At 41.0% G+C, this 19,005-nt stretch overlaps 1 protein-coding gene across 1 annotated transcript in view; it reads left to right on the forward strand.

The window, feature by feature from the left end:
• Nucleotides 1–16,465, forward strand: part of RAD54B (RAD54 homolog B) — a 111,929-nt gene extending 95,464 nt beyond the window's left edge. The window contains exons 11-15 of the mRNA XM_068983889.1: nt 350–525; nt 6,774–7,035; nt 8,517–8,583; nt 8,771–8,968; nt 16,227–16,465. Coding sequence (XP_068839990.1) covers nt 350–525; nt 6,774–7,035; nt 8,517–8,583; nt 8,771–8,968; nt 16,227–16,444 — 921 coding nt within the window. The 3' untranslated portion in view covers nt 16,445–16,465. The remainder of the gene's footprint in view (nt 1–349; nt 526–6,773; nt 7,036–8,516; nt 8,584–8,770; nt 8,969–16,226) is intronic.
• The last annotated feature ends 2,540 nt before the right edge of the window (nt 16,466–19,005 follow it).

A 19,005-nucleotide genomic window follows, 5' to 3' on the forward strand; every position in this document is an offset into this window, starting at 1 on the left:
ACGAGGCAGCAGTGACGAGGATCCTCAGGGTTTCAGAGAACATAGATTTCCTAGCACTGTCTGCCCTCTGTTTTCCTCCCATTTATTTCTCGCTGCCCACCTCCCCCTGGATCAGACATAGGCAGTGATACTGCACTTGTGGGGTTCAGGGAGCAGGCATTTTGGAGACATCATTAGAACTGCTCTGTAATCAAACATGGCCAAATTGTGACTTTAAAGATTTACATAACAATTAGAGTGGGCTTTTCAGGTAGCTATTAAGCTTCAGGTTTTTTACCCATAATTTTAGCAATTTTTCCTCCCTGTCGAAAAAACGTGAACCAGGGTTGACAATCATCCTTTTGAACAGGAAAAAGAAAGCAACTCAACTTGGGATGAGAGTGAAGAAAGAAATCTCTATGAAGGCTTGATCAATGTGTTCCCTGCTGATTACAACCCGACCATGTTTACAGAGGAAGAGTCCGGAAAACTGCAGGTGCTGTCAAAGCTCTTAGCCGTTATCCGCGAACTTCGTCCTGCTGAAAAGTAAGAGGGCAGTTTAATAAACCGCTTCTATGTGTTTATGTAATTTCAGCTTAGACCATGTCCTTACTCCCTCTTCTCACTGCCTCTTTTTGAAAAAAGGAAAACATTAAAAATAAGTTGTTTTCTTCATTGGGGGCATGGTCAGCTCCTAGTCTTTTGTAAACTTATTATTACCAATGTGCCTGTAAATTTTTATCTAAGAAAAACTAAATTTAAATACCTATATATAAAAAACCCTAGAGATATCTTTTGGAGAAGGCAATGGCAACCCACTCCAGTACTCTTGCCTGGACAATCCCATGGACAGAGGAGCCTGGTGGGCTGCAGTCCATGGGGTCGAGAACAGTTGGACATGACTAAGCGACTTCACTTTCACTTTCCACTTTCATGCATTGGAGGATGAAATGGCAACCCACTCCAGTGTTCTTGCCTGGAGAATCCCAGGGACGGGGGAGCCTGGTGGGCTGCTGTCTGTGTGGTCGCACAGAGTCAGACACGACTGAAGCGACTTAGCAGCAGCAGCAGCAGCAGAGGTATCTTTTGATATGTATTACCTAACTTGTTTCTTTTTATTTTTTTTTTAATTTTCTGTTTTTAAATTTGTTGATTTTTGATTGTGCTGGGTCTTCATTGCTGCACGGGCTTTCTCTAGGTGCATCAAGCACAGGCTCCTCTCTCGTTGTGGTGCACAGGCGTCTCATTTGCGGTGTTTTCTCTTGTGGAACATGGGCCCTAGGCCGTGCGGGCTTCAGTAGCTGTGCACTTGGGCTCAGTGGTTGCAGCTTCTAGGCTCTGGAGCGAAGGCTCAATAGTTGTGGTGCCCTGGCTTAGTTACTCCACAGGATGTGAGATCTTTCTGCATCAGGGATCGAACCCGTGTCTCCTACCTTGGCAGGTGAACTCTTTACCACTGAGCGACCAGGGAAGCCCCTAAGTCATTTTTTTATCTCTTTAAGAATCATTCTTTTTCTGTCCTTTAATGTTGATACTCCTGAGGACATTCTGTTCAGCCTCCTTCTCGCTCTAAACATCCTTCCTGCCTTAATTCTGTTCCCCTAGTTTCAGCTATCAGCCATATAGTGTTGATTCCAAATTGTATCTCTAGTTCAAGCCTCTATTTAATGGTATCTAAATCTGTCTGGATCTCAGCCTTCTCATGTACCAGACGAGCTTCATCATTTTGCCATTGCAAGCCTAAATCTTTTTTCATGGTTCCTTGGCTTGATGAATGGTACCATACGCAAAGAAAAAGCTTTCATCATTCTAGACTCACTTATCTCCTGCACTTTCCCAATGTCATCAGTCACTACATTCTGTTGGTTTTATTTCTTAATCTCAGGAATCCATTTGCTTTCTGGTACCAAGTTTTTTTTAGCACCTGTTTTGAGTTTTATTTTAAATTTTTTTAAAAATTTATTTTTGAGGTCTGGTTGGATTACACTGTTGTGTTAATTACTGCTGTTCAGCACCAAGATTTTTGTTTTGATTCTTGTTATTACAATTGGGTTGTGGCATGCTGCGATTCATGGGGTCGCAAAGAGTTGGACACGACTGAGCAACTGAACTGAACTGAACTGAGTCTCGTATAAACTGTGTTCCTCTGACTTTCAATCCCATTGCATATCAGTATGCCCTAAATTGTATATTTTTTAAAATACAAATGTGAACACATCCCTCCTTTTCTTAAAAATCATTCAAAGCTTCCCAGTCGCCTTCCAGAAATTTCTCAACTCTATAGCACATTGGTCAAGACTCTTCATGACATGGGTGATACCTCCTTGTCCAGCCTTATCCCTCTTGACTCCTTCACACTTTCCTGTTGTCCAGTTATACCAGAATCTATTTGCAGAACCTATAATTTGCTCTGCTTCTAAACCTCTGTTCTTATGCAGGTTCCTGTGCCTGAAGTACCTCCATTTCTCATGCTTCAGGCCAACTTTCTCTTCATTAAGACTCAGCTCAGATGCTTTCTCCTCTTGGAAGCCCCTGGCCTCATATTGAGTTAGCAGCCCCTCTTCTGTACTCCCCTGGCCTCATGTACTTGCCTCTGATGGAACTCTTCTCATGTTATACTGTAATCAGTAGTTCTCTTCTATATCAGCACCTATAGTGGAGGGACTGTGTCTTAATTATCCTTGTAGGAGATACTCAAACTTTTTGAATGCAAAAACACAGAGGAAAGTTTGCAAAATAGTAATTATATTTAATTGTCAAGGAGTCTGCTTCACCTCTTTGGAGCATTAATAGTATCATTTGCTTTTGTCACAATAATGAAGTGACTAAAATAAGGAAGCTTTCTATGAACTCTTTAATACAGTTGAATTAAAGTGTTTTATTGGATAATACTTTATATACACTACCGTGTTCAGTTCAGTTCAGTTTCTCAGTCATGTCCGACTCTTTGTGACCCCATGAATCGCAGCACACCAGGCCTCCTGTCCAACTCCGACTCCCGGAGTTCACTCAGACTCGCGTCCATCGAGTCAGTGATGCCATCCAGCCATCTCATCCTCTGTCGTCCCCTTCTCCTCCTGCCCCCAATCCCTCCCAGCATCAGAGTCTTTTCCAATGAGTCAACTCTTCGCATGAGGTGGCCGAAGTACTGGAGTTTCAGCTTTAGCATCATTCCTTCCAAAGAACAGGACTGATCTCCTTCAGAATGGACTGGTTGGATCTCCTTGCAGTCCAAGGGACTCTCAAGAGTCTTCAACACCACAGTTCAAAAGCATCAATTCTTCGGCACTCTGCTTTCTTCACAGTGCAACTCTCACATCCATACATGACCACTGGAAAAACCATAGCCTTGACTAGACGGACCTTTGTTGGCAAAGTAATGTCTCTGCTTTTGAATATGCTGTCTAGGTTGGTCATAATTTTCCTTCCAAGGAGTAAGCGTCTTTTAATTTCATGTTGCTGCTGCTGCTAAGTCACTTCAGTCGTGTCCGACTCTGTGCAACCACATAGACGGCAGCCACCAGGCTCCCCCGTCCCTGGGATTCTCCAGGCAAGAACACTGGAGTGGGTTGCCATTTCCTTCTCCAATACATGAAAGTGAAAAGTGAAAGTGAATTCACTCAGTCGAGTCTGACTCTTTGCGACCCCATGGACTGCAGCCTACCAGGCTCCTCTGTCCATGGGATTTCCCAGATAAGAGTACTGGAGTGGGGTACCATGACCACCCGTCTAATTTCTGTCTCCAGGAATCTGATTATTGTAGGTACCTTGTATAAGTGAAATCATATGATGTTTTGTCTTTTTATGACTAGCTTATTCTACTTAGCATAATGTCCTCGAAGTTCATCCATGTTCTAACATGTGTCAGAATTTCTTTCCTTTTTAAGGCTGAATAAGTGTCCACTGTATATGTATGATATTTTGTTTACCCATTCATCTACTGATGGACAGTTGGGCTGCTTCCACCTTTTGGCTGTTATCAATAATGTTGCTGTGGACATGAGTGTATCAGTGTCTTTCTGAGACCCTCTTTTCGATTCCTTTGGATACATATCCAGAAATAGAATTGTTGGATCATAGGATAATTCTCTTTTTAATTTTTTAAGGAACCTCCATACTCTTTTTTTGCAGTGACCACACCATTTTACATTCTCATCAAGAGTGCACAAAGGTTCTAGTTTCTCAACAGCCTCACCAGTATTGCTATTTTCTGTTTTGTTTTTGATGTCCTAATGGGTGTAAGATGATATCTCATTGTGGTTTTGATTTGCATTTCCTTAGTAATTAATGGAGGCTTTCCAAATGGCACAGTGGTAAAGAATCTGCCTTCCAGTGCAAGAGATGTAAGAGATGTATGTTTGATCCCTGGGTCAGAAAGATCTCTTGGAGTAGGAAATGGCAACCCACTCCAGTATTCTTACCTGGAAAGTTCCATGTACAGAGGAGCCTGGCAGGCTACAGTCAATGGGGTCGTAAAGAGTTGGACACAACTGAGTGACTGAGCGCACACATGCACCCAGACACACCCAATAATTAGTGATGTTGGACATCTTTTAATGTACTTGTTGACTATTTGTATATTTTCTTTGGAAGATGTCTATTCAAATCCTTTGCCCATTTTTTAATTGGGTTGCTTGTTGTTGTTGTTGTTCTTGAGTTGTAGCCCTTTATGCTTTTTCTCATATGGCCAGTTGGGTATAGAGGTCAGGTTTTCCACAGCTGAACTGCCTCTGCACAAACATCTCCCAAACCTTTAAAATATGTAGCTGTAAGTTGCTCACAGTGTTTGACTTCAGGGACAGTATTGCTGTCACTTGACCTACTGTACTGTCATTAACTGCAGCCAGGTAGTGTGTTTCAGGCCCACAGGCTGAACTCTTCAACAGTGCTTTTGTGCATGTTAAGATGAATTAGAGCTCCTGACTTGTCTGGATGGTGGCCCTTATATGGCATTTCTAAAAAAGATACTTCAAAATTTAAAAAGTTCTCTTCCCTCTTGGTTGTTGCATTCATGCATGGCTTGAAACCTAGTGAGCAGAGTTCATGCTGAATTCCAGCCCCCATACATCTTGGTTGGACACTCTTGTGCTGGGTACACCTTGCACTCTACCTCACATGGCAGCCGTGCCTGCAGATTTCAGCTGCTATTAGGGGCAGTAAAGTCATCATAAAAATACTGTCCTTGTTTGAAAGTGGTATGTATGTGGCGGGGAAGGGGGAGCTCTTGACCTCTGAAAGGGGATTGTCCAAGACTCCTTACCAAGATAATCACTGCTCCCATTAGTCTACAACTAGTCGTGTAAGAACTTGTTTGGGAAAAATATTCTTAACGAGACTTCCTCCAGTCCAGTAAAGTTGTATCAGAAAAACTATGTTTGGATAATGTTATTCATCCACACAATAGTATTGAAAAGGAAGGGGAAAAAGTGACTGAAATATTAGTGCTGGAGTGTTCTTCCTATACTACTAATAGTAGTAGTAATGTTGTTCCCCTATTAGTATGGGCAGATTCTTGTTATAGGAATGTTGGTAGATTGCAACCAGTGGTCTCAAGTTCTCCCTCCCTCTATCCTTGTTCCTTTGTTGTGTAACTTTGGGTGATATCCCATTCTGACTCTGAGCTCAGCCACCTGACTTGCATTGGCCCATGAGATGCTGGCAAACATTGCAAAACAGGGGGCTTGAAAGGATCTTGTGCAGGGGGGCTTGCCCTCCCTTGGGGTTCCTGGAACCTTTTTGTCTCCATGTGAATACGCCTGGGCTAGCCTGCTAGAGGATGAGAGATGTGAGAAACTCAGACTTAGGTTTTGGCTTGTTGCTATATCTCTGCCTTCTAGAGTCCCCTGGTCTAAGTTTCTGTGATTTACTTTCCACAGAGAATAAGTATTCTTGTTGAGAAAGAGAAGTCAACTAGTTTCATGGGAGTAGGGCCTGGGTTCTACTTACCTTTGTTCTTGTAATAGCTGCAGTCTAAACCCCTTCCTTCTGTGCTGCTGCTAAGTCGTTTCAGTCGTGTCCGATTCTGTGCGACCCCACAGATGGCAGCCCGTTGGGCTCCGCCATCCCTGGGATTCTCCAGGCAAGAACACTGGAGTGGGTTGCCATTTCCTTCTCCAATGCATGAAAGTGAAAAGTGAAAGTGAAGTCGCTCAGTCGTGTCCGACTCTTAGCCACCCCATGGACTGCAGCCTACCAGGCTCCTCTGTCCATGGGAGTTTGCAGGCAAGAGTACTGGAGTGGGATGCCATTGCCTTCTCCTGCCTTTATAAAATGTGACTGTGTGAATGAACTTGTATATCCCTCTTTGGGCACTTAGGTTTCACTCCTAAACACGTCACCATTCCACTAGTCTCTGTTTTCATATATAAATCTCTCCTTGTTTCATCAAAGATAGACTTTGTGTTTCTGTTTCTTATTCTCCTGCTGTTCTTAGGGTGACTTAAGAAAGGTAACGAAAGCAGAAAGGTGTTTACTCCATTATCTTTATACTGAAAGTCTCTTAGATTTCTTTTTTTTTTTTTTTGCCACACCATGTGCCTTGTGGGATCGCAGCTCCCCAACCAGGGATTGAACCCATGCCTTTGTCGGTAAAAGCACAGATTCCTAACCACTGAACTTCCAGGGATAGATATTGACTTTAAAATGGAATTTGAAAGAGAATCTACATTTTAATTATACAAATTCTGTTGGACATTCTATAAATATCAGTGATAATATTACTATTTTTCTCTAATTAAAAAAATCTAATACTGCTTCCCAGTTGTATATGAAGATTCTTTCTTTTTGATTGACAGAGTCGTGTTGGTATCCAACTATACACGAACCCTGGATATTTTACAAGAAGTCTGCAAGCGTCATGGATATGCTTATACAAGACTTGATGGACAGACCCCAATCTCTCAAAGGCAGAAAATTGTTGATGGCTTTAATAGTAAATACTCTTCTGATTTTATTTTTTTGTTAAGTTCAAAAGCTGGTGGTGTGGGGCTTAACCTTATTGGAGGATCTCACTTAATCCTCTATGACATTGATTGGAATCCAGCTACTGATATCCAGGTAGGACTGTTTCTATATTAAACAAACAGTATAAAATGCCAAAGGGGGATACGGTGCCTGCGGGGATTGAGGGTGATGATGAAGTATAAGAACTGCTGCATATTCAGCCCTTATTTTGTATCAGGCATTCCACTAAATGCTTTACATCTGTTCAGTCCTCACAGTAGTCCTACAAGTGTGCGTGTTGTAAGCTCCGTTTTGCAGATGAAGGTATGGAAGCTTGTTCCAGGTCACATAGCTTATAAGAGGCAGAGTCAGGATTCATACCCAAGCCTGTATGTCTCCAGGCCCTACTTGACTGTAGTTAGCTGGGCCTTCAGGATGCCCATGGCCATCAGGGGAGGACAGCAGGGTATTGTAGGCACCATGATTGGTGTTCGTGCAGGGTGTAGTGAAGATGCAAAATTAGCTTCCTTAGGAAAATATCTCAGAAGCAGCCTTTGGTTTTCTTCAGAGTACAGTCCATCTTCACAGATTTTGAGGTTTCTACCTATAGATGTGCACCTCACCTGGTAGCTGTGTTAGGGGACTGGGAGACAACCCTCAGGTTCAGTGATTCACTAGAAGGACTCACAAAATCAAGAAAAACAGTTTTACTCAAGTTAGGGTTTATTACAGTGAAAGGATACACAGTAAAATCAGCACAGGTAAAAGGTACTTAGGGCGGAGTCCAGGAGACAGCAGGTACAAGCTTCCAGTTTTCCTTTCCCTATGGAATTGTATGGACAACACTTAATTTTCCTAGCATCAGTGAATGACAACACCCATGGAATTTTGTCAACCAGAGAAGTTCACCCGAGCCTTGATGTTTAGACTTTTGTTGGAGGTTGGTCAGGTAGGCACGGATTGGCCTCTGCAAAGGTCAGACTGGCCCAAGTCCCCACCTAAATCACATCGTTAGCATAAACAGCTTTATGGCCCAAGACCCCAAGTAACCTAAGATGCTTTTATCAGGTACAGTATTCCAGGGGCTTCCAGAAGCTGGTTGAGGGCCATAATTTTCTTTGGAATGTTCAGGGTTTGAACATCAACTTTTTACTAAATAGTATCACTGATAAATCTTAAAACCTCAGGGATCTGCCTAGAGCCTGAGCTGATTGCAGGTATCCTAGGGTTCCTTAGAAGTGAATCATTAGCCTGTTGGACCGAGAATAAACCCTCCATGCCCATGCTATCCTTGGTTCTTTGCATTCTTACTTCCCAAACTTGCTTATCCCAGTTTTTTTTTGATGCAGATAGACCCTCTCACTGTTGCATGGCATCCTGTAGTTATTTTACAGTACCATAGTGAGAGTTCATTCATCCCTTTCTTTAACCCGGAAAAAAAAAATTGAAGTGGAGAAGGCTTAGTTATGCCTGGGCTTTGTTTTTTGAAGCTATAAGTGAAATCTAGAATTCCTAGTCTTAAATTTATGAACACAAGTTGCTTATGTGGAGAAGGTTTCTATTGTACTTTCAGAATTCTCATTTATTTTCTACAGGCAATGTCTAGAGTGTGGAGAGATGGTCAGAAGCACCCTGTACATATTTACAGACTCCTAACCACAGGTAGTACCCCTCCAGTATGAAAAAAGGTATATTCTCTTTGAGTAAATAAAGGTATTTTGTGTGTTAAACTGTGCTTCAGTACCAGGAATATTATTTTGTTAGCTAGTATAATAATAAACATATTTTACCCTACCAAAATGACAGTTGTAAAGATCTGAAGGAAATCTAATGAATGTTTTCTCTTCAGGTACAATAGAGGAAAAGATCTATCAAAGACAGATCAGTAAGCAGGGTCTTTCTGGGGCAGTTGTAGACCTATCCAAGACATCTGATCATATTCAGTTTTCAGTGGAAGAACTTAAAAATTTGTTCACATTGCATGAAAGTTCACATTGTGTTACTCATGACCTGCTTGACTGTGAATGTACAGGAGAAAATCATACAGGTTAGTTGTATTTTAATTCTGTTATGATGATGAAGTTAATTGGTCTCTTTAGCAGTTGAAAATATTTAAAAACAGAATGACTAAAATATTGACCACTTGCATATGTTAGTTTTCTTTTATCTTCAGGTCTTAGGGCAGCGGCAACATGGATATTTGAGAAAAGAAATTTTTTTGCTCCCCCCCCCCCCCGCCCCGCTGCCACCTTTTGTTTTTAATTGGAGGAAAATTGCTTTACAGTGTTGTGTCGGTTTCTCCTGTGTGACAACATGACTCAGATATAAGTGCACATGTATCCCCTGCCTCCTGAGTCTCCCTGTCACCCAGCCGAGATGCACATGTTGCACAGCTGCTTCCCGCGCAGCTGTCTCACACGTGGTGCTGTTGATCCATCAGTGCTGCTCGCACAGTCCATGCACGCCCCCTCCTCCCCAGCTGGTCCACAGTCTGTTCTCTTCGTCTGTGTCTCTGCTCCTGTCCTGCACATAGGTTCGTCAGTACCGTTTTTCTAGATTCCATATGTATGTATTAATATACGACATTTTCCTCTTTTTAACTTAACTTCACCCGGTATAACAAGCTTCAGTTCCATCCACCTCACTTCAGCTGTCTCACATTTCTTCCTCTTTATGGCTGAGTAACATTACATTGTATATATTTGCCACAGCTTCTTTTAGGTCAGTGGACATCTAGGTGGCTTCCGTGTCCTAGCTTCTGTAAATAGTGCTGCAGTGAACATTGGGGCACATGTGTCTTTTTGAATTACGATTTTCTCAAGGTTTATGCCCAGTAGTGGGATTGCTGGGTCATATGGTAGTTTTATTCCTAGTTTTTTAAAGGAATAGTGGCTTTATCAATTTGCTTTCCCACCCGCAGTGCAAGAGGACTCCTTTCTCCATATCCTCTCCAGTGATTATTGTCTGTAGGTTTTTTGATGATAGTCATTCTGGCCAGTGTGAGGTGATATCTCATCGTAGTTTTGATTTGCCTTTCTTTAATAATCAGTGATGTTGAGTATCTTTTCATGTGTTTGTTGGCTATCTGTATGTCTTCTTTGGAGAAATGTGCGTTTAGGTCTTCCACCCATATTTTTGATTGGATTGTTTGTTTTCTGATACTGAGCTGCTTGTATATTTTGGAGATTAATCCTTTGTCAGTTGCTTCATTTGCAATTATTTTCTAACATTCTGAGGGTTGTCTTTTCATCTTGTTTATAGTTTCCTTTTGCTTTTAATTAGGTCCCATTTGTTTATTTTTGTTTTTATTTCCATTACTCTAGGAGAGAAAATTTTAATTAGAACCCTATTAGTTCTCTCAATTTAGCGTATTTCAGCATCAGTTGTGAGAAAATTTGACTTGTTTAGTAAAAATCTTTCAATTCCTGATGATAATGATTTAAGAATGAGAGAAATGTTTTTAATCCTTATTTCTATTTCACACATACACACACACACAAACACTTGACAGGCTAATCCTACTGTTTATTTTGTGCACAACTTATTCCTAATGAGGTCATACTTTGTGGACAGTACGCATGGGCCACCATGCTTCTTAGTACTTCACACACTGGTTGTGCTGCTTAAATGAGACTAAAAGTGTCAGCCCTCCAGAATGAACACCTTCAGGTAGGAACTCGATTTGGAGTAGTACTTGAGCAAGCAGTGTCCGGAAGTTGGACGTCACTTGATAATTGTGTTGAGATGAGTTTAAGAAGTGAAACTGTATAGGACTAGCATGAAATAACCTATACGCTGTATAGTCAACATTAACCTCCTCTATTGTATGTTTGTTCCATTTTAGTGATTTCTGCTCGATTTCTTTTCTTTTGCCCTGTATTTATCTACTTTTTCCCCTTATTTTCTAAAGTTTAATCCTTAGGTTAATGACTTTCACTCTTTTCTAAAATGGGTATTAAGGCTGTAAATTCTCTACTAAGCTGAATCTCATAATTTTGATAGGCCGTCTTAATTATTTTTCAGTTCTAAGTATTTTTTATTTTCCATTATGATTTCTTCTTTGGCTCATGAGGTATTTAAAAGTCATGTTTAGAATGTACTTTAGTCTTTGTTATTGAATCTGGCTACTGCTCTGTAGTCCCAGTATGGTCTGCCTGATAGAGATTCTTTGGCGACTATAGAGACCTGGTGCGTGGCCTGGTGTGTCCAGTTAGCAAATGTTTCTCTTGTGCATGAAAATCATTTGTATTCCCTTAATTACTTAGTTTAGAGTTCTACCATATGAGTCAAAGTTTCTGTTACCAAATTAGTTTTTTCTTATTTTAAAGATTTAAAAATTTACTAATTTAACTGGAAAATTGGTAATGTTTACATACGAAAGCTATTTGGAAGTATAAAATGTATATGGTGGAAACACTTCCTCCTGTAATGCCCTCATCTGTCTAGTTTGTAGTCCTGCTACCCTATAAAAAACCACTGTTACATCTGAATAAATGTATAAGCATTTTTATACTCTGAATAAATATTATTGCCCGGTTCCCCTCAGCCCCCCATAAGGGATAGTGTAGTATGTGTATGATTCTGTACCTTCTATACCTTTGTCTCCAAGAAAAAGAAACGCAAAAAAGCAAAATGGCTGTCTGAGGAGCCCTTACAAATAGCTGTGAAGAGAAGGGAAGTGAAAAGCAAAGGAGAAAAGGAAAGATATACCCATTTGAATGCAGAGTTCCAAAGAATAGAAAGGAGAGATAAGAAAGCTTTCCTCAACGATCAATGCAAAGAAGTAGAGGAAAACAACAGAATGGGAAAGACTAGAGATCTCTTCAAGAAAATTAGAGATACCAAGGGAACATTTTATGCAAAGGTGGGCTCAGTAAAGGACAGAAATGGTATGGACCTAACAGAAGCAGAAGATGTTAAGAAGAGGTGGCAAGAATACACAGAAGAACTGTACAAAAAAAGATCTTCATGACTCAGATAATCACGATGGTGTGATCACTCACCTAGAGCCAGACATCCTGGAATGCAAAGTCAAGTGGGCCTTAGGAAACATCACTATGAACAAAGCTAGTGGAGGTGATGGAATTCCAGTTGAGCTATTTCAAATCCTGAAAGATGATGCTGTGAAAGTGCTGCATTCAATATGCCAGCAAATTTGGAAAACTCAGCAGTGGCCACAGGACTGGGAAAGGTCAGTTTTAATTCCAATCCCAAAGAAAGGCAATGCCAAAGAATGCTCAAAGTACCGCACAGTTGCACTCATCTCACATGCTAGTAAAGTTATCCTTAAAATTCTCCAAGCCAGGCTTTAGCAATATGGGAACCGTGAACTTCCTGATGTTCAAGCTGGTTTTAGAAAAGGCAGAGGAACCAGAGATCAAATTGCCAACATCCGCTGGATCATGGGAAAAGCAAGAGAGTTCCAGAAAAACATCTATTTCTGCTTTATTGACTATACCAAAGCCTTTGACTGTGTGGATCACAAGAAACTGTGGAAAATTCTGAAAGAGATGGGAATACCAGACCACCTGACCTGCCTCTTGAGAAACCTATATGCAGGTCAGGAAGCAACAGTTAGAACTGGACATGGAACAACAGACTGGTTCCAAATAAGAAAAGGAGTATGTCAAGGCTGTATATTGTCACCCTGCTGATTTAACTTTAACTTATATGCAGAGTACATCATGAGAAATGCTGGGCTGGAAGAAGCACAAACTGGAATCAAGATTGACAGGAGAAATATCAATAACCTCAGATACGCAGATGACACCACCCTTGTGGCAGAAAGTGAAGAAGAACTAAAGAGCCTCTTGATGAAAGTGAAAGAGGAGAGTGAAAAAATTGGGTTAAAGTTCAACATTCAGAAAACTAAGATCAAGGCATCCAGTCCCATCACTTCATGGGAAATAGATGGGGAAACAGTGGAAACAGTGGCTGGCTTTATTTTTCTGGGCTCCAGAACACTGCAGATGGTGATTGCAGCCATGAAATTAAAAGGCACTTATTCCTTGGAAGAAACGTTATGACCAACCTAGACAGCATATTGAAAAGCAGAGACATTACTTTGCCAACAAAGGTCCATATAGTCAAGGCTATGGTTTTTCCAGTGGTCATGCATGGATGTGAGAGTTGGGCTATAAAGAAAGCTGAGCACTGAAGAATTGATGCTTTTGAACTGTGATGTTGGAGAAGACTCTTGAGAGCCCCTTGGACTGCAAGGAGATCCAACCAGTCCATCCTAAAGGAGATCAGTCCTGGCTGTTCATTGGAAGGATTGATGTTGAAGCTGAAACATTTGGCCACCTGAGGTGAAGAGCTGACTCATTAGAAAAGACCCTGATGCTGGGAAAGATTGAGGGCAGGAGAAGGGGATGACAGAGGATGAGATGGTTGGATGGTATCACCGACTCAATGGACATGGGTTTCGGTGCACCCTGGGAGCTGGTGATGGACAGAGAGGCCTGGCGTGCTGCGGCTTATGGGGTCGCAAAGAGTCAGACATGACTGAGCGACTGAACTGAACTAAACTCTACCTTTTTCATTTAATAGTATATCTCAAGATCTTTCTGTATCATTACAGAAAGAGTTTCCTCATTCTTATTTTCCCCTCAGTTATATAATCCTCCATTGAATGAATAGACGATAATTTATTCATCTAACCTCACAGCTGTGAAATTAGGTTCTTTTCAGTCAGTATGCATCTTCATTCATACATCTTTTTCCACATGTTCAAATATCTCTGTAAGGTTAATTATCAGTGTTGCTCTGTCAGAGAATATGAGCATTTGTAATTTGGTAGGTCCTGCTAAGGTGCCCTCCACTGGAGTGGAGGATGTATCATTTATACCCCACCAACAGTATATTATTTCCCCCCAGCTTTCCCAATTTAGGATTATCAGATGTTTGGGTTTTTGCCAGTCTGAGAGTAAAAATGGCTTATTTGTCTAGTTTTAATTTAATTTTCTTTCATTATGAGTGAAGTTGAGAATGCTTTTCTATGGTTAGGAGCTGTATTTTCTTCATGTGAACCACCTGTTCATAACATTTGCCCATTTTTCTGTTAATAACCTAATTCTTTGTTAGATGTGTTGTTGAGAAATACATTAAAATCTTACAGTATGACAGTGAAGTTTTCTCTTTCTCATTGTTCTGTCAATTTTTGCTTTATATATTTTATATGTTGTTTGTGAAATGTTTTCATTATTATTTATTTTATTATTAGTTATATTTTCATTATGTATGGATTGCTTTATCCCTAACATCTTTTGCTTTCATTTTGTCCTATGTTAATATATTACACTGACTTTCTCATTGTTAGTATTTATCTGATACATCTTTTCCCATTCTTTTACATTAAATCTTTCTGTATTTTAGGTAGCTCTCATTTAAATAGCATGAGCCTGAATTTTCTTTTTTTATCTGGTCTGATGTTTTCTTTCAACTAGAGTATTCAGTCTATTTACATTAATTATAATTACTGATATATTTTGATTCGTTTCTACTGTCTGTCTTTTCATTTTTTGTTTTTTCCCCCAACAAGGGTCTATTAGTGTTTAAGTCTCTCAGTATTTTATTTTTCAGTGTTTTTTCTCTTTCTTAAATTCTGTCTTTGCTGGGTGTACAGTTCTAGTTGATAGGGTTTTTTTTAATGTTTTGGGTTTTTTTTTTGGTCAGTACTTTCGAGGTATTTTTCTGCTGTCTCCTAGATTCTCCAGGCAGCCTCAGCTTTTGTATCTTCTGCTCTGTTTGGTTCTTCTGTTTTCTAGTGCTTGTTAAACTTCTCACCATTCCTCTCCTGAGTTTGTTGCACATCTTTATGTTTATTATCTTGAACTCTTTATTGGGTTGATTGCTTATCTCTACTTCTTTTAGTACGTCTTCTGAGGTTTTATCTTATTTCTTTGCTTGGAACATATTCTTCTGTCTCCTCATTTTGCCTCTGTGTTTATTTTTGTGTATTAAATAGGTTGGGTTTTCCTGATCTTGGAGAAGTGGCCTCTATTTCCTGTAGTCCTCTGGCTTTCCCACATGCAATTCCCTCTGGTCTTCAAAGCCAGATGTTTTGGGGGCTCATCTTCCCTGTGCGGGACCCCCAGGCTGGAGAGCTTGACATGGGCCACAGGCCCCTTAGTCCTTGGGGAGAACCTCGGCAGCTGTGATTATACTCCAGTTTGTGGGTCACCTACGCAGGGGGTTGGTTCCTGACTGCATCTCTGCCTCTCCTACCCATCTCCTTGTAGTTCCTTCTGTCTTTAATTGTGGAAAATCTCTTCTGTTGGTCTTCAGGTCCCTCTCATAGAAAGTTGCAGTGTGTAACAATTACATAGTAGTACTTTTGGTGTGCCCATGGGAGAAGGCGAGCTCAGGGTCTTCCTACTTTGCCATTGTGGCCACTCTGTCATCCTTCAGATCTGAGTAGCACAGGTCAGCTTCTCTTGTTATACATGCTCATAGCCCTGTCTGTCTGAGCTTCATACCCTTAGCTCTATTCGTAATGTGGCTCCATAGTTCCTTATTTCCAGTTTTGAAATCTAGAAAGCTTGAAAGACGAAAAGTTGTCCCCTGCCCTGTCCCGCATCTTCTTCCCTTGTGGCTCAGCTGGTAAAGAATCTGTCTGCAATGCAGGAGACCTGGGTTTGATCCCTGGGTTGGGAAGATACCCTGGAGAAGGGAAAGGCTACCCACTCCAGTATTCTGGCCTGGAGAATTCCATGGACTGTATAGTCCATGGGGGCGCAAAGAGTCGGACACGACTGAAGGACTTTCGCTCACTTCACTTTCATAAATTTGCAACAGTCTTATTTGGTGGCAGAAACCTTAGCTAAATTTATGTGAATTTATCGATGGTCTTTAATCTCTTTTGTACAACTGTTCTTGCCATAGCTGATTAATGAATTTGATTATGGAGTGTTATCCTATGTTTTTACAATTATATTCTAAATTTGGAAACCTATCTGGCCCCACAGGCTGTTAGATAAGAAATTGTGGCCCTATAATACATTTATCTCTCTGGATGATTATTTGCTTAATGTGTAGTTCTCTTGTTAGATCATAAGGTATTTGAAGTCAGAGGCCATGTCTATTTTTGTTGACCACTTTGGCCCTCTTTGCTCAAGTTAGCACATAATAAACAATTTATAAATATTTGTAGAAGGAATGAATTAATTGAATTTGCTCATCTTAACACAAACTATGGTAATCAAATGTAATAAATCACACAAGCTCATTATATAATAAAAAAAAGTATTGTATATAATAGAGTGTTAATTGGCCGAAGGATTTTCTTATTGTTTTACTTATTTCAGGTGATTCATTGGAAAAACTCCCTGTGTCTAGAAATTGTCAGCTTGGTCCACATCAACAGAAGTCTGATTCCCTGAAACCTCTCTCTATGTCACAACTGAAGCAATGGAAACATTTTCCTGGAGATCATTTAAATCTTACAGATCCTTTTCTTGAAAGAATAAGAGAAAATGTATCATTCTTTTTTCAAAATATAACCAATCAAACTATTGCTATATAATGAAATATTACTTTATGACGTTACTTTGCTTCCCCCTTTAAAAAGTTAATCTAGTAAGTAAATGTACTTTTGGAAAACAAATAGAATTATCTTAATTATAATAATGTATTTTGTTGCACACTGTATTATAGTTTTGATATGGTAGTCAAAACTGACTTGATTAATGTTTTGTATATGTTCCTAAATATTGAAACATTAAAGACATACTTCTGTCATCCTGTAATTGCTTATCAATAATTCCATAATTTGTGCACTTTATTAAGTGCTTTCTAAAGAATTTTTATAAGGAATACTAAAAGGTAAAATGCCCAGTTTCTTGTCTTTGGGAAAGCTAAATAGATTAGTAATAGTAGCCATAGATGTGGGAGACAATTGAAAACTTTGATAAGTTTAAACTGTAGCTCAAAGGAGAAAGAGAATGAGAGATTAGGATTACAGATGCTGAAGATGTGACGCAGGGCAGTTTGGGTGAGAATGGTGTGTAGGTTGTGGCAGGATGGGGAGGAACATTGGACACTTCAAAGCACTGGTTTCTAATCTGGGACCTCTGACTCCTAGGGGACTGACACGCGGTCTGTAAAGCCATGTCCACCAAGCATTGTGTATACACTGGACCATGGGTCAGCTACCATCATGTTGAAGGTTTCTGAGGAAATTGTTGACATTAATGTACAAACCAAGCTTTACAAGACTGAAGTTGCAAAGAGAAAGGAATTACTCATTTAATCTCCAGTTAGGGCTCCTGTAATCAGCTTTTGATTCCTTTTAGGGAAATTTCTTTTAGACTGAATATGGTCTTAAGATTTTGAGTAAAGACTCAATTATCATCAAATCTGATTTCTTTAGATCTGTAGTGCCACGCCTGGGTGTTTGTGGGCTTCCTTAGAAGCTCAGATGGTAAAGAATCCGCTTGCAATGCAGGAGACCCCAGTTCGGTTCCTGGGTCGGGAAGATCCCCTGGAGAAGGGATAGGCTACCTATTCCAGTATTCTTGGGCTTCCCTGGCGGCTCAGATGGTAAAGAATCCACCTGCAGTGTGGGAGACCTGGGTTCGATCAGTGGGTTGGGATGATCCCCTGGAGAAGGGAAAGGCTACCCACTCCAGTATTCTTGCCTGGAGAATCCCCAGGGAAGAGAAGCCTGGCGGGCTACAGTCCATGGGATCGCAGAGTCGGACACAACTGAGCGAATAAACACGCATGTGTGCACATGCACGCCTGGGCATTTGTACATCTATGATTCGTGAACTGGCATTTTGGGGACCAAGTTTGTCAGAAAGGAAGTAATCAACTAATAAAAAGCAAAAATGGTATTTCTGGACTCTGTATAGGCTTCTTATATGAGGCCTAACGTATAAAACTCTGCAAATGTATCTTGTATCACATTATTCTCAGGTATAAAATCTTTTTAAAAAGGTAAGAGACTAGCTGCATTATTGTCTTATTTTAATTGTAGTGGACACTAGGGTATACTGCCCAGGTTGCCCCCTTTAGAATCTAGCTGCTCATTTATCCAGCTGTTGGGAGTGTCACCGACGACCACTCATAGCCAAGTCTCTCTCCAACAAGACCCGCAGCCGAAAGGAGCTGCCTTATGCAAAGTTCCCTCCCTCCCCTAGGTGACTGGTGCCCACTGATCTGATGATGTAGGGTAGAAGGGCCCAGCCCCTTGCCTCAGTCTGGGACAAGCCCTCAGGGCCCCTCCAGCGCCTGGCCCTCCGTTGCGGCCTGTGTTGTCGCTTCACGGCCGTTCAGCTTGTCTCTGTGTCCAGACCCGCTTCCTTGAGTGCCTTACAGATGTCGCTCCTAACAAACGCCCTGCTGCAGATCTGCTCGGTCTGTTGTCCAGGTGACCTGACGTAAGACATTACCCACAGAGGCATCACCGAGGAAAAGCACTTGAATAATTAGGATTGATGGCATCCAATTGTCATTAGTTGTTGGCAGAATAATCCTTGACTGGAATGAGCTGATACATGAAAACATTTTTAAAAGGATAATAAATTTTGCTTCATACCATATTTGAAAAACAGACCACGTCAAAATGAATCACCACCTGTACATTCACAGTGTTGTACGGCCACCACCACCGTCCGTTTTCAGAGGAGTTCGCAGTGTCTCTGTGCCCAGTACTGGAGGCCTCTATCCAGTCATTCCCCAGCTGACACGTGCAGTGAACTCTTCTCAGGCTTCATCTTGACTTCTGCTCACATTAGGTATGGGTGAACCGCTTGAAATCTCTGCCTTTCTTAATTTTGATTAAATTCATTTGTCATTCCACAATTATTTATTGAATACCTAGTACATGTTGGACATTGTCTTAGGAATTACACGTACAGCAAAAAATAGACGGTCTCTGCCCTCACTGTGCTTTCATCCTAGCATCATGAGAATGATATGCATATGTAAGGGAGGTGTCAGGTGGACGTGCCAGGTGGGGCCACTCAGAGGGACCCCCGGCTCTGGGGAGGCGACCCTGGGAGCCCAGGCCTACAGCTCTAGGCCCGGAGACCTTGAACTTGGGCCTGCTTGGTCAGGATGCATGTCCGCTCCCAGGAGCCC

The sequence above is a fragment of the Capricornis sumatraensis genome, chromosome 11 (genome assembly GCF_032405125.1).
Source record: "Capricornis sumatraensis isolate serow.1 chromosome 11, serow.2, whole genome shotgun sequence".
Lineage (NCBI taxonomy): Eukaryota > Metazoa > Chordata > Mammalia > Artiodactyla > Bovidae > Capricornis > Capricornis sumatraensis.